The following is a 16,988-nucleotide window of genomic DNA, read 5'->3' on the forward strand; positions in this document are numbered from 1 at the left end:
AGAATAAATGTAGACATCAGATGAAAACTGTGGAATGACTTGTTATCCCCACACTTTTTGAAAAAAAATGGTGGGGTTGCTGTAATCGGCCTCATCTGTCCGTCACGTCCGTCACGCTATCTCCTCCTAAACGGTCGGGCAGAAATTCACCAAACTTGGTAGTTATGATCACCACATGGCACGAAGGGGCAAAAGCAGTATCCTTTTTGGCCCTGCCCCCCTTCAGGCGGGGCCAAACAGCAATAAATGCAATTGTGGGAACATTTTAAAACTTTTTTAAAATAGGAAACTTTGTATATGTGGCCAACATTTGAGGATGCATGAAATAGGCCACAATTTTTTGGGGATCTGACCTCCAGTTCATGTCTCAGGGGTTGAGGACTTCAAGGGTTCAAAGCAGTAAAAAAAAATTAACTCAAAATTTAACTCAAAATTGATATTGAGTCATACCTGGTGGAACTTTATGCAATCTTTCGACTTTGCTTTAGATGGGAAGCGTGGGGATTTGCGATGGCGTGCCATGGTCTTCACTCTAGTTATATATATTTTTAAGTCAAGCCTTACTCAAGATTATTGTTTACTTTTGCAAGATCTGTGTTCAAATTTTTTGTCTTTAAAGCACATAACTTTAATGTTGCAGCATTTTCTACTTGTAGGGAGCACAAAGTGAATGCTGTCAAACGCTTTTGGTCATTCCGTTTCATAATTATGAGGAACTCAGAGGAAATTGGTTTCAATTCAGAATCTGGCACGCTCAATTATGATAACCAAGGATCTTGTTTCCACAACCAAATCATATAACGATGTGGAGAAAAAGCAACAACCCAGATAGACCCTTCTGCTATTGTACCTGATTTAAACAAAGGTCAAAGCCGATGAAGCAGTAAACTAGAACTGCACTCAGTAGAGAGCACACCTCCACCTGGTTGGCCATATCACTCAATGGTGAAGAATCACTTAAAAAATTATACTAGCCGGATCCGGATCCGGATCTTCAGCAAAGTTGAATCGATTCTTCCTGGTCACACACAACATGTCCAACAAGTTTCGGCCAAATCCGTCCATAACTTTTTGAGATATCCTGCTATGCATCGTTTTTGGCCCCATCTCCCAATGGTGAAGAATCACTTTAAAACATCTAGTAGCCGAATCCGAATCCGGATCTTCACCAAAATCTAATCATTTCGTCCTTATCCCATGCGCTACATCTCTGCCAAATTTCGTCCGAATCCGTCCACAACTTTTTGAGATATTTTGTTCACAAACAGACAAACAAACAGACGGGGGTGAAAACATAACCTCCATCAACCTTTGGTGGAGGAGGTAATAACTTATGAAGCCCTACCCCCACTGCACATTTATTCCTTCCTATTTTTCCTATTCTCACATTCAATGTGCTCACCTCTGAATCATAGGCCTCTGTCTCTGTATCTCCCAAGCTGATGGCAAGTGATGCGACATCGCTGCTTGCAGCACTAAAACCCGCCTCGCTCCTGAACGAACTCCGCTTGCTGCGTTCACTTGACAAAGACGCCTTTGACTCGGATCTTCGTAACTTCAGGTTTCCGAGGAGCGACCCACGCCGGAAAAGGCGCGAAGCTGCTCCTTTCCCACCGGCTTTGCTTACCAAGAGCTCGGTGTCGCTGCTTGGTTGTTGTTTCCGCTGCTGGGTGGTAGTCAGTACAAAGCCACCACGAGATGCAGGACGGGACGCTGAAGTGATCAGAGAGCCGTTGGTGGCATTGTCACTGCGCAGAGACGCCAGAGATGTATGGAGTGGAGAACGGGAAGCAGAGGCTATGCCGTAAGGGACACTGAGACGAATCCCATAGCCGTGTCGCATCCCACTTGCCCACTGTCCCAGGTAAGAGCCTGAGGGTGGAAATAAGGGAAAGATGAAGCACGGTGAAGTGCATTCCTGATGTGCCCATTGCATAAAAGCCTGAATGGATGTCGCAGGTGCTCCAGATTGCCATTCTCAAATTGGGCATGAATGTCATTTCTCAATGTGTTCTGTATTTGGGCATTAGATTAATGAACTCATTGAGCCTGTCTTGATAGGATCTCCTGACATTGGGTTTGTTGAGTTATGAGCAGAAAATACAAGTTTTGACACTTGATGAAACAATAATACATGAGATTAGCTATTGTTTAACACAACGGGAAAAGTACAATTCTGCAATGCTTCATTCATAGGACATAACACATCTTACTAGAATTCACCAAATGTCTGTCTGTCTGTTCCCAGGTACCGCAAAAACGGCAGAACCGATTGCAACGAAATTTTGGGTGGGTGAACCTTGGACCCCCTGGAGTAAAATAGGCTATATTGTTTTTCCAAATTTTTCCCAATTTTCCAGTTTTTCCAAACACGATGGAATAATATTTACCGATATGAACAATGATGTGGCTTTTATGGAAATTCTACAAATACTGTTTAGATTTTGATGATTTGCGTGTGATATGATTTAACGGATGTTTATACAAATCGTTTAAAATAAAAAAAAGCCTTCAATTTCTGATATTTCGCCTTTTCATTTGGGCCTCCCAATTGAAGCCCCGCCTGTAGGGCTGGTACCGTAGCTAGTACCTATAATGCCACAACCTTAGGAAATAGTCTGTAGCTCCCATAAAGAGCGGCCTTTGGCCTTATGAAAGGTGAGCTCCATCAAAAAGTGTCAATGCAGCGATATTTCAAAATAACACAAATTGTAAAGTGCATTGGATGAAATATTATTGAAAGCTTTTTTGGTTGGACAACCTGGACCTGCACAACATAGGATACTGGGGTATGTGGGAAGCAAAAATAAGCAATGAAACATGCAAGCAGGATCAAATTCATGGAGAAATAAGAAAGAAGAGAACAGTCAGCTCAAGGGCGATAGTGGTCCTGTATACCTGTATAAGGTGCTCAGTCGCTGGAGCAAGGACACTTCAAACGGCACTTTCGGTCTCTAGATCCCCAAAACCTCTCGTTCACACTTACACCAACTTACGCCTCTCACGCTCTTCAATATTTCTCCAAGACAAACCAATCATGCCTCTCTGCACTGATCGACTGGGCCATTTGTGGTATGCTCTCTCAAAGTAGGGAGTTGGGGGTCATCATTTGGTGCACGGCCTATGGCTGCTGGCTGCGTCATTGCTGGCAGCATGGCTGTGCCACTGATGCAGTTCTCCCTGTTTCCAGTAGTAGCTGGTACTCATTTTGGTGACCTCGGAAGGAAGACAGGCCGAGTCAACCCACCAGGTGTTGTTTAACAGCACAACAGGTGCTCAAACTCAAGACCCTAAAATCTTAAGCCAGCCACGTTAACCGTTAAGCTAATACCAGACTTAGGTATCGATAATGGGGAGGAGAAAATAAAGGAAAACACAAGCCCATGAGACACTGGGGTTAGCTACTCTATACCCGTTAACTACCAACCACATGCTCCGATACAAAAAAGGACCTGTATGCAGATGTGGTAGTGTGTACAGCAACACCAACACGCAAAAGGGATTACCTCCCCTTTTCATTCACAATTTTTAATCAAATCGAGGATATAATATCCATTAAGTTTCAGTTTATAATTTTCAGTTATTCTTGAAAAAAAATTGAGTCAATTCATGTAAATTGTCCTTAAAATAGTGATCGCAATTGGAAAGATTGGCAATTTCCCGAGGGTGTTATAACCCATTCAATTTTACTCTCAGGCTGCCATTTATTTATATTGACTCTCATAAGATACAATGGAAATGACTTCAAAACCAATGAAAAAAAACACACTCAGGATAGTGGATATTTTGACCAAATTGTGGCAGACTATGCGGAGTGACCCTCTCGGGACTGTCCAGGAAGTATCGTGGATTCTGATGTCATCTTAAGGAGCAAATGATTTATTTAATTAATTTGAAACGTCCAATTATTATTATTATTATTGTGCTATGTGCTTGGTCGGCCTTTCATGGAGGGCATCTTCACGCTCTCACGTGCAGAACATCCGGAAAGTTTGTTTTTTTACATTTGATTCTTGTTTATATGAGAATTGTAGGATTTTGTCAGCACCGAGAGGTTCAAGCAGTTTGATTGAAATCCAGAACTACTTGGGGAGTATTATACATCGTCTCCATGAGCATGTTTGAGTGTTTGTGACCGTTGCGTCTCCATGGACCGTAATTTGCGGCTGAAACGGTGCACGCTGGTAAAAAAAAAATCGAGCCCAGGTTTAGCTTTAGTGTCTACCGGGGCCTGATCAGGTACGCTGCACAATGTCACCAATAACATTTTTCATTTTCCATTCAAATGCACTGACAAAGCAGATAATGTTCCACCTATCCATCATTCATTCTACGCCCAACTTATACAACAGAAGGTAACTAGAGCAGCACTCGGTAGAGAGCATACCTCCGCCACACTCAACAGTTTACGTTTTGCATCCACTGATAGACCGGATCTGCATACGGACATGAAGCAAAACCGAATTGGCTCGTTCTTGTCACCCACCAAACTCATCCACCGAGTTTTGGCACAATTCTTCCACAACTTTTTGAAACATTGTGCTATATATCGTTTTTGGCCCCATCTCAATGGTGAAGAATCACTTTAAAATTTCACGTGTCCACATCCGGATCCAGATCTTCATTAAAATCCAATCAATTATTTCGTGTCATGCACCCAACCTGTCCACCAAGTTTTAGCCAAATCCATCCATAACTTTCTGAGATATCCTGAGATATATCGTTTTTGGCCCCATCTCAATGGTTAAGAATCACTTTTAACATTCTAGTATCCCGATCCGGATCTTCACTAAAATATAATCAATTCCTGCTTGTCAACCAGACAACCTGCCCACCAAGTTTTGTCTGAATCTGTCCATGACTTTTTGAGATATCATGCTCACAGACAAACAGACAGGGGCGAAAACATAAGCTCCAAGCATAAGTAACACGAAGGATAAGAGAATGCAGGATACACTTTATGTGCCATTACTGGCCATGGGCAATTCGCAACAACGCATCAAACATAAGGTCGTGTCCACCTCACCGACGGAAACAACCTGCTGATCGAGGTCACCTTTGTGGTGAAGGAGATGCAACCCGGGCTGTGGACGTTAAGACTGGGGCCTGCCCCGAACGGCTCAAACCTGCTAATAGAGACGATGGATTAGAGCACTTTTGCTATGATCTCGTCTACACAATGCAACATGGAAATCCACTTGGCACAAAGTGGGAACACCCCCACACTGAGTCCCACATGCTATGTCCACTGAAGGAATGCCAAGGTATATCATTATTTGCTTGTAAGAAAATGTACCAAGTTTACTCGTCATCTACATTAATAAACCTGAAGGAATCCTCCTCCATATTGCAGGTGGAATCAATTGCCTGAATAGGAATAGCCATCTAGTGCCTGTCTCACTGGCATGTAGTTCGCATTTCAATAGCACCTGTGAAGCCTGGTGTTGGCTTAATGGTTAAGGTGGCTGGCTTAGATGTTAAGGTGAGTTTGAGCCCATGTCGCACCGTTGAATCAACTCCAGGTGGTTGACTCAGCCTGTCATCCTTCGGAGGTCGGAAAAATGAGTACCAGCTGACGGGTAAAAGGGACACCTTCCAGTGATGCAGCAGCCACAGGCACCTGTTTGAATTTGCCTTTGGTTATGAATGGTAAGCTAAAACCAAGTTGGACTCGTGTGTAGATGATGTGCAGGTGAGGAAGGGGGGGAGGGGCATGGAAGAGGTCGGCTAAAATAGATGCTCACTGGCTCCTTAATGGGTAATGAGGGGAGAAAAGAAAGAAGTCTTTTTTGTTATTTAATTTTTGGTTGGAAATTGTCAGTGGAAATATGATTGGTGTTCATGTTGCGTCCCTCTTTATTGATACATGTCTGACAAGTAAAAATAGGACAAGAATGTTAAGTAAATGTAAGATAAGGCAACGCGATCAGAATGTCACACAGGTGTGATTGGCAAATGGCTTCCCTCATTGTCTTCCCAAAGTTATACCGAATACATACGTTCTTGTACAATGAAGTAAGAAATATTTTGTCATTTGGAAATCTATCAAGCAGATGCAACATTTATTATTATTATTATTATTATTATTATTATTATTATTATCATTTTCAGGATGGACAGTGAGACAACAATGGCCATAGCTGAGTAAATATTCAGAGTTAATGCAGTAGCAAATCATGGGTGTTTCACCCACAGGAGTTAATGTAGGGAATGTCCTTCCTCGGAGGACGATCTGGCAAGGGACAGTAAGTAGGTTTAAAATAGAATTGGATATCTTCCTCGAAGCTATGGGGATATAGGGGGCCCAGCGGTGTAGGCAGATACAGTAGGTAGACTGTGATTAGATGGGTGTGATGTGTGGGTGTGTGTGCATGTTGTGATGCGCTGATGGGATATTGAGATGTTTAAATCTTTATAGGTGTGGGTCTTGTTAAGTGTGAATGTGCATCTAGAGACTTCACCATCTGCATTAAATAAACCCCCACACAATATTAAACTTAAATATTTTCCTTAAATAAAAAAAGATAACAAAATTAATAAATAAATTTAAATAAATAAATAAATAATATAATATAATAAATTAAATAAATATAACACAATATTTTAAATCCTTATAGGTGTAGGTCTTGTTAAGTGTGAATGTGTCATCTGCATTAAATAAACCCCCACACAATATTTAACTTAAATATTTTCCTTAAATAAATAAATATAACAAAATTAATAAAGAAATTTACATAAATAAATAAATAACATAACATAATAAATAAAATAAATATAACACAATATTTTAAATCCTTGTAGGGGTGGGTCTTGTTAAGTGTGAATGTGTCATCTGCATTAAATAAACCCCCACACAATTCTTCACCAAAATATTTTCCTTAAATAAATAAATATAACAAAACTAATAAAGAAATTTACATAAATAAATAAATAACATAACATAATAAATAAAATAAATATAACACAATATTTTAAATCCTTGTAGGGGTGGGTCTTGTTAAGTGTGAATGTGTCATCTGCATTAAATAAACCCCCACACAATTCTTCACCAAAATATTTGAAACACTTTTCATTAGAAAAAAACAACAAAGCAAAAACAAGCATACAAACAAACTCTTGTCCGCAAAATATTGGTTGAAGATTGGTGCCTGCCAGGTAGGTCCTCACCTACTCTTCGCGAAAGACAACGTGGGATGTTTAACGTCCACCAACTAATGTCCACAGGAAGGACGACACACACATTGATGAATCGCACTTCCTGTGAAAGACCCAGGTGACAGTTTGTAGATGGACCGATATGTAAACCCAAGATAGACAGCTTAGAGGCAAGTGTGCATACCTCTACGGCCTAGGCCATTCTGCCAGCACTGTTAGCCCCTCACACTGACAGGATGAACTGATCTTTTGAATCGAAAAATAACATCCTATTATGTGGCCATCACAGTTCTTATCACAGAAACATAATTCTAATAAAATTGGCGTAAAATTAAAATATAAAAACTAGAACGGCACTCGGTAGAGAGCATATCTCCGCCAGACTGAACAGTTTATGTTTTGTATCCCACTGGTAGGCCAGATCTGGATTCGAAGCAGAACCAAAACCTAATCGCTTGTTATTGTTACGTAACCAACTCATCCACCAGGTTTTGTCAGAACTCATCCATAACGTTTTGAGATTTTCTTTTGGCCCCATCACTCAATGGTGAAGAATCACTTTTTTTTTGATCTCATATCTGGATCTAGGTCTTCACCAAAATCAAATCAATTCGTCCTGGTCATACACCCAACCTGTCCAACAAGTTACGTCCAAATCTGTCAATAACCTTTTGAGATATCCTGCTCACAAACAAACAAATAAACAAGAAAGACGTCGTGCATAGCACGATACTTGTGAAATCCAGATAAACATTAGTTGCCATGGAAACAACGATTTGGTAATTTCGTTTTACATGATTGAATGTTATGCATGACAAATGTGGTTGGAACATTTTCTAATTGCGGCCTAATAGGTACTTTATACCCTTTGAACCTTTTAAGGTTTTAAGGCATGTTTTGGATGGCCTTGACCATTGACAAAGTTTGACTAAATCTTCCTCACATATACTACATATACCTACAAATAAGTGTGGTGAGAAAAGCACCGCCATTGTTGTGACGTCTCTGGTACCCAGAGTATCACAGGAAGTGACGGTACTTCTCCCAAGCTCAGTGGCTGTGTGCGGTGTTTGTCTCATCAATATGTCCATGACTGTGTGAATAGCAGCTCCATTATGAGCCTTAGACGTTGTATTGAAAGGGGGTCTAAAACGAGTAAGGCGTCTAAATGTCTAAAGGATGTGTTCCAGTAGTAGCTACATGTCTAAAGGGTCTATTGGGTTGAAAGGGTTTAAGAAGTCTAAAGTGTCTGTCGATGGTCTAATGGATCAAAAGGTCGAAGGGTCAGGAGGTCTAAGCAGTCTAAAGGTTTTCAGGATTCTAAGAGTTATAAAAGGGTCTTAAAAGGTCTAAAGGGATCTAAAGCATCAAAACGGTCTATAGGCTGGAAAAGACTAATGGGTCAAAGGGGGATATAAAGGGTCATAAAAGGTTCAAAGGGTCTAAAATGGTCCTAAATGGGTCTAAAAGGTTTAACAGGTATAAAGGTTTAAATGTCTCAAAGGTACTTTCCATTAGTCCGTAAATTAATAGATGTAATTAATAGATGTAGTCATGGTCCAATAATAAGTAATTAGTAGACGTACTCATGCTCCAACTCACATTCAAACAGTACGTAATTGATAGACATACTCACATGGGTCGACGATGGCTTCACCTCAACGAGGGTTCACCGTCCACCTGTGTTTTTATTTTTATATAGAGTATGTAATACACAGTCACGTGAAAAAGTAAGCACACCCCATGTAAAGTTTTGACTTTTTCAACATATTTCAACATACAGTTATTTGATCTTCATTTCAACAATATTGATAGATAAAGGTGATATAATATAACAAATATCATGAAACATTTACATTTTGTAGTCCATTGAATAATTTAAAAAAACATAAATGCAAATTTCGCATGTGGAAAAAGTAAGCACACCCTTGGCTCTAATAGGTGGTATTGCCCCCTTTGGCAGAAACAACCTCAAGTATGCGTTTCTTATAACTGTCTACCAGTTCTGACATCGACTGGGAGAAATTTTTGCCCACTCCTCCATGCAGAATTCTTTCAGCTGTGCGATGCTTGAGGGGTTTCTTGCATGCACAGCTCGTTTCAAATCCCCCCAAAACATCTCGATGGGATTTAGATCCAGGCTTTGACTTGGCCATTCCAGAACCCTCCATTTCTTTCTTTTCAGCCATTCCTTGGTGGATTTACTGGTATGTTTAGGGTCATTGTCATGTTGCAAGGTGCACCTTGGGTTGAGCTTCAACTTTCCGACAGATGGCCTCACATTATCCTCAAGCACCCTCTGGTACAATGAAGAATTCATAGTGGATTCTATGACGGTGATCTGCCCAGGCCCTGATGCAGCAAAGCTGCCCCAAACCATAATATTTCCACCACCATGCTTTACAGTTGGTATCAGGTTCTTGTGGTCAAATGCTGTCCTTGGTTTTCGCCAAAAATGTCTTCTGGTACTGTGGCCAAATAGCTCTACCTTTGACTCATCTGTCCAGAGCACATTGTCCCTGAAGTGCTGGTCTTTGCCTCGGTGTTCATTGGCAAACTTTAGTCTTGCCCTGATGTTCTTTCTGGACAGCAAAGATTTCCTCCTGGCACACCTCCCAATGTAGATCAAATTTGTGCAGCCTCTTTCTAATGGTGGACTCATGCACTTTGACATCAACAGTGGCAAGAGCTACCTGTAGGTCCCGTGATGACATTCTGGGGTTCTTAGAGACTTCTTTCAGCATATTGAGGTCTGCTCTCACGCTGAACTTGCTGGGGTGGCCTGGCCTGAACAAGTTGGCAGTTGTTTGGAATCTTCTCCACTTGTAGATGAGCTTCCGGACAGTCGAATGATTGATTTCAAATTGTTTGGAGATCTTTTTAAATCCCTTCCCAGACTCGCAGACATCTATAACCTTCTTTCTGAAGGCATCAGAGAGCTCTTTTGATCTAGGCATGGTGATGCCGCACACTTCAACAACAAAGGGCAAACCAAACTAAATGTGTGAGGTTTAAATAAGACAGGTTCCTCCAAGATCCTCTCTAACGATGTTCTAATCATTTGCACCTGAGCTGGTGCACCTGATTCTAATTTTAGGTATTTGAAGTAGTGATAAATGTCGGGGTGTACTTACTTTTTCCACATGCGAAATTTGCATTTATGTTTATTTAAATTATACAATCGACTACAAAATGTAAATGTTTCATGATATTTGTTGTATTATATCACCATTATCTAACAATATTGTTGAAATGAAGATCAAATAGCTGTATGTTGAAATATGTTGAAAAAGTCAAAACTTTACATGGGGTGTACTTACTTTTTCACGTGACTGTATATATATATATATTGTTGCGGATATGAGATTGGCCCCCATCCATATCCGCTTGTAAATATTCCCCTATTTCCCCAATACTTCCCAACTATCCCCAATCCCCCATTCCCTAGTCCCATTTTCTGTAAACAACACTCTGTAGAACCGACCTTCCCCTATTTCCCCCATTAAATGTCGCATCCAGGTCCACCGCATCTCACGTAGACAACTATAGGACATCTTGCTAGTTATTCTTAGTCTATGTCAGTTAAGGACTCGTTTCCATTAATTCTGACTCTTCGTTGCACCAGAATGTGATTGTATGGCACCGTTAGAAAGTTTAGGACCTCCCAATACCTCCCCGCAGCTCTTCCTCATGGTACAACAACAACAACAACAACAGCGGCGGCGGCGCGGGGAGTGTGCGTCCTCACTCCGGCTTGGTTAGCCGCCATTGCACATGTGCTCCGACGGGGTTACCACGCAGGGGCTCGCTGTCAGCTCCTCGTCAAGGGCGGAGCCCGGTAACCCCCGCACCCAATAGAAGCGGCGGACCGATTCCATCTGGGGCGGAGCTAACGAGCCGAGGGCGTGTCACTCCCCGCTGGGCATGCGCAGGAAGAGGGAGGTGACGTCAGATGCGCCTCAGCTTGGAGAGAAAAGGACGCCACCTCTGAGCGCGACAATACCTCCCCGCATCTCTGGACCGGACCGTGTTGATTCTGCCCCTGAGCCAAGGTGCACCTTGTGCTATCGACTGCCTGCCCTTCCCTGCCATCATCCCTGTGTAAGTCAGTCTTGTTCCGTTTGTCCGTGGTCTGTCGGGGATAAGATAAGACTGTGTCTAAGTGCCCATCTTTTCTGTGCTTTACCTCTTACCGTGTAATCTACCCGTTTCTGCATCACCAATTATATCCTCCTCCGGAGGTCTTGAGAACTGTACCCCTTGTGTCGTTGCATTTATCCCAGCCGTTGTGTCCTTTCCTTCATTGATTTAGCATAGCGCGACTTAGTCAACGTCGAGTGGAATCGGGCGGGATAGGGTTCTAATCGGGGAGTAACTGTGCGGACGCGGTAATACCAAACCGCTCGGTAAACTAACATCTAAAACCGCGTCTGTAACAATTGGTTGTCAGGAGTTGGATTCGGACCTGGGACTAAATTTGTTAGGCCCAAATTTTGGAACACCAATTGTACTATTAGAGTAACAATTGGTGTCGGGGAGTGAGATCGGACCCGAAGCGCGCTTCACGCGCTCGAAATTATTAACGGCGAAATTTGATTGTGTTTTACAAAAATAAAAACCCGAATTTTGAAAGTCGCGCTATGGCAGATCAAGACGGCTGGGTTCCGGTAGAGGAGAGTGAGGCAGGTTCGATCCAGGACCAAATTGAGGGACAAGAGGAGAGCGAAGCAGTGAGGGTGGCAGGTTCGCAAAATAGCGTCGTCGCGCACGAGGTTACGGGCGCGCAAAATGGCGCCTCGCACATGGCCACGGCGACCGCGCCCGCGACCGTAGTAGCGCCACCGGTGGATTTGAACCTTTTTTATGCAAATGAAGGCCCTTATGGACAAGAATAATGAAGAAATGGAAAACAGAATGATGGGGGCCCTTATGGGACAAATGGGAGACCAAATTGGAGGTTTGAAAAACAGTATGGGGGCAATGAGGGACGAATTGGGGGGCGACATGGGGGCCAATAGCCAACGGTTAGAACAAAGGATGGGGGCCCAGATCGGAGGGTTAGGGAGTAGAATAGAGGGATTAGACAATAGATTAGGGGAAATACAGGAGGGGTTAATGGGGGTAGAAAACAGAATGGACGCTCAAGAGAATCAAATGGAAGGGATGCAAAAGGGGTTAGAGGGGTTAGAAAACAGTATGGAAGGCAAATTGAGGGACATGAGGGACCAAGCGGAAAGGGAAGTTAAACAAATGGGGCAGCAGATAGAGGGGGTCAGAATGGGGGTAGAAACTAAATTGGATGCTCACAGGGAGGAAATGGAGCAGATGAGGGTGGCATCTGGGCAGGAGATGCAAGTGATGGGAGAAGAGATCAGAAGAGGTGTGAGTGAGGAGGTCGGAGGAGTGCGCGAGGAGGTGAGGCACTGTAAGGAGCGCATGGAGAAGGAGGTGAGAAAGGGGACTGTAAAATTGCAAGGTGGTATAGAGGAGTTGACGCTGGGAGTAGAACAACTGACAGTGGGACAAAAGGAGTTGGGGGACCAGGTAAAGAAGAACACAGCGGTAATAGAGGGTTTAAAATCGACACAGAAGGAGATGAAAAAGGACGTAGGGGTAATTAAAAAAGAGTGTCAGACGGTACATGAGGACCTGACGAGGAAAATGGACAAGGTGGTAGAGGTGATGGAGGTTAAAGAGCGGGAGGTGCGGGAGCACATAGAAAAAAATAAAGTGGAGTTAGAGGAAGAACTTAAAGGGGCGCACGAGGAGATGAAGGAGGTGAAGCAGAAATTAGAAGAAGTGGAAGAAGGGGTGAGCGAAATTAAGAAGTGACGGAGAGAGGATAAGAAAGAGATAAAGGAGGAAGTAAAAGAATTGGTCCAAAGTCTGTGTTCGGATCGTGATGATGTGCTCATTAACCGGATGAGGGATTCGCAGGTGATGGAGGAGAAGCGAAGAGAAAGAGGACCCGGTGTAAGTGGTGACCAATATGGTCGTGCGTATGATGCGCCAGGTGATTTAATAAGCTTGGGGGTCGAGATAGACCCGGATGTTCGTGAGAGGCCAAGAGTGAGGTGTATGGCTGGTCCGGAGGGTATGGAACGAGGGTGCGAGCGAGAGGGTCCGGTGATGGGAGAGGTGCGAGGTGTGAGTGAGCAAGGTTGTGGTGGTATGGAATGGGTAGCGGGTTGCGGAAGTGTGACCCATGCATCGACACCAACAGGGGTAGTTTTTAGAGGGACAGGGGAGGCACGAGAGCCCCTTGGGGGTAATGTACTGTGGGGGCCAGGCCGGTTCGGCCCCGCGCTAACCCCGCAAGGGGCGACGCACGGGGTCCGGCAGGCGGGCAGCGACTCACATACGAGGTGGTCCCACAAGGTCCCACTCGCGCCGTATGACGGTGGGTAAGGGTGGCATCCCTGCCACCCTTCCCATGAGTGTGGGGCAAATGCGCTATAGCTTATGGGGTGTATGGCAGTGAAAACTAGCCCGGGTGGGTTAGGATATTCTGTGTAGGGACCTAGAAGATGACATTAGGTAACGTTAAGATTAGTTAGTGACTGATACCTGTAGTGGGGACGCAGGTAGATTAGTATGGATGATAATGACGCGGGAGCGCAATAGTTTAAAGGGACGACTGGGAAGCGCAAGTTTCAGAGGGGAGTAGTTAGATGAGATGATGCTGTGTGAGAACTGGACAGGTGTGTGGAGCAGTGAGTGTTGTGGATCAGCGCGAATGCGCTTGGGGAGAGAAGGGTGCAGGTGGCACCAGGTGTGAGAGCACAGGTGTGCAAGTACAGGTGTGTGGAATATATGGAGCAGAGAATGACTGGTGTGGAGAGAGTTGGAGTAAGTGGTACGGAGTGGTGTGCATGGTGCGAAGGGGTGGATGGGGGAAGAGTGGACCCCTTTCACGAGTACCCGGGGCGGGTAGTGTAAGTGTTAGGTAGAGGGTATAGGTAAATTGTGGTTGGATATTGGCATTTGTGGTGCGGTTGCAGAATGGTATTGTGGATGGGTGCATTAGTGTTGTGGAAATGGCTGGGCGTGTAGCCTGTGAGTGTGTGTAGTTGGTTTGGGCGCTCCACCACTGTGAGGATGTCGGCCAGGTGAGGCCGCAGGTGGGCTCTGGGAGCCGCTAGTGTCAGTGGGTGCCTGAGGATCCCGGGTGTGGATCGGGCAGCCCGTGCCAGAGAGGGCACTGAGGGGGTGAGAGTGCGAGAGGGCCTTCCCCAGTTAGTTAGGTTAGGGTGAGGAGCAGGTAAGCTCGGGTGGCAACTACAGTGGTGGAGGTGTGCAGGTGGGTAGACCTGCTGGGAGAGCTACACGTCACAGCCCAGAAATTGTGCGAGGGCACCGGGAGATGAATCGGGGGAGTGAGACCCCAAATTGAGAAGCACCACAGTTTGGTCAATGGGAATTGGTTTTTAGAACCCATAGTGTAAGTTGGCCAATGGATTGGCAGGGAAAGACCCCGGGTAATGTAAAGTTGTTAAAGTCATTTAGGAAATAGTTAGGATTGATGAACCTGTCGCACCATACGCAGCCACTTACCTGAGGTGATGATGATGACTCCACACCTGTGTTTCATTGTTCGGTGTTGCAGGAAGGGAGAATTGCTGTGTGGATTTGTGAGACGCATCACGACGTGGATGAGACATTGGGGTGATTCCATCTCTCCCTCCTTAGGAGGGACTGATGATGAATTGGTGATGGCAAATTTTGATGTTGAGTTGGAGATGGCAAATTTTGATTGGTTAGGAGGGAGAGAAGACGAATTTGGTTTATGGGAGGAACTGGGAAGACAGTAGGGACGTTTGTTGATGTGTAAAGTAGATGTTTATGGGTAGTGTTGTGTTTTGTGGATACAGTAAGGGGTAAGGGAGGGGCAATGTAGGTTACCTGGTGGGGGGGGGGGGGGCGTACGGTAGGAACGTACCTGTCTCACCTGGTTCCCATGTGCCCCCAGTGTGCATTACCTTGCATTGCGTGCACTTTTGCACCCTTACCACCTTACTCACTTGTCTTATTTTGTCTCCCACCTCCGAGGATCTGGCTTTGGGGCAGAGAGAGAGGAGAGAGAGGTGCTGGATCCGCAGTTGTGGGCCTGTACTTTCGCTGCTTGCTGCCTGGATCGATACACCATATGGACCGCAATTTTTGTGGCCGCCCACCATGGACCGCAGTTCTTTTGCGGGCAAGCACCACCCGTTGATGGACCTATGGGTCAGCGTGGCACCTATGCCATACAGGTGAACCACTTACAGTTGGCCCCCCTGACGGCCACAATTTAGAAATGGACGCGGTTGGCGCCTTTCTTTATTTTTGAAAGAAGCCAGAAGGCCAAGTACACCACATGAAGGCAAGACCAGCGGCAGAACATCGGCCGGCTGCGACACCACCGGTGATTATTGAACACTTTATTGGTGCACCGGATGGTGCTGACTGTATGTATGGGGTGGTGCTTTTGGTGCTTGGATGGGGTGCTCTGCACGTTATTAAAGGCCGTAGGGCCACAGGGCACTCGTGGGTTGGTGTATCGATGCTGGCATGCGTGCTCTCTCTCTATGCATAACATCTGCATGTGTTCCTCCAAAAACAGGTCCTGGATCGTAGTGTAAATATCAGTATAGTCTTGTATAAATGATGCTCCCTACCGGCTGTATGTTTAGTTTGAGGATTCTTTCCGCGATTCGGTTATCCTGTGGGTGTGTTTCTGTGAGGAGAAGGGTGCAAAGTCGCAGGGGGACATATTTACTCATTTGTGAACATCTGTAAAACTGTCACACTCAGGGTTGAGTTAATAGTAGAGGGAACTACATCTGAGTGCCACACTAAAGTAAGTAAAAATTTATTGGGTCGGGACGCCCCGAGGTAGAGAAGGGTGCAATGTTGCGGATATGAGATTGGCCTCCATCCATATCCGCTTGTAAATATTCCCCTATTTCCCCAATACTTCCCAACTATCCCCAATCCCCCATTCCCTAGTCCCATTTTCTGTAAACAACACTCTGTAGAACCGACCTTCCCCTATTTCCCCCATTAAATGTCGCATCCAGGTCCACCGCATCTCACGTAGACAACTATAGGACATCTTGCTAGTTATTCTTAGTCTATGTCAGTTAAGGACTCGTTTCCATTAATTCTGACTCTTCGTTGCACCAGAATGTGATTGTATGGCACCGTTAGAAAGTTTAGGACCTCCCAATACCTCCCCGCAGCTCTTCCTCATGGTACAACAACAACAACAACAGCGGCGGCGGCGCGGGGAGTGTGCGTCCTCACTCCGGCTTGGTTAGCCGCCATTGCACATGTGCTCCGACGGGGTTACCACGCAGGGGCTCGCTGTCAGCTCCTCGTCAAGGGCGGAGCCCGGTAACCCCCGCACCCAATAGAAGCGGCGGACCGATTCCATCTGGGGCGGAGCTAACGAGCCGAGGGCGTGTCACTCCCCGCTGGGCATGCGCAGGAAGAGGGAGGTGACGTCAGATGCGCCTCAGCTTGGAGAGAAAAGGACGCCACCTCCGAGCGCGACAATACCTCCCCGCATCTCTGGACCGGACCGTGTTGATTCTGCCCCTGAGCCAAGGTGCACCTTGTGCTATCGACTGCCTGCCCTTCCCTGCCATCATCCCTGTGTAAGTCAGTCTTGTTCCGTTTGTCCGTGGTCTGTCGGGGATAAGATAAGACTGTGTCTAAGTGCCCATCTTTTCTGTGCTTTACCTCTTACCGTGTAATCTACCCGTTTCTGCATCACCAATTATATCCTCCTCCGGAGGTCTTGAGAACTGTACCCCTTGTGTCGTTGCATTTATCCCAGCCGTTGTGTCCTT

The 16,988-nt window shown here is 45.0% G+C and overlaps 1 protein-coding gene across 1 annotated transcript in view; it reads right to left on the reverse strand.

Annotated features, from left to right (window-relative positions):
• The window catches only part of LOC137429355 (junctophilin-3-like), a 91,929-nt gene that overhangs the window by 60,777 nt on the left and 14,164 nt on the right, over positions 1 to 16,988 (reverse strand). The window contains exon 2 of the mRNA XM_068119308.2: positions 1,403 to 1,872. Within this exon, the coding sequence (XP_067975409.2) occupies positions 1,403 to 1,872 (470 nt within the window). The remainder of the gene's footprint in view (positions 1 to 1,402; positions 1,873 to 16,988) is intronic.

The sequence above is a fragment of the Myxine glutinosa genome, chromosome 6, assembly GCF_964187855.1.
Source record: "Myxine glutinosa chromosome 6, kmMyxGlut1.1, whole genome shotgun sequence".
In the NCBI taxonomy this organism is placed as follows: domain Eukaryota; kingdom Metazoa; phylum Chordata; class Myxini; order Myxiniformes; family Myxinidae; genus Myxine; species Myxine glutinosa.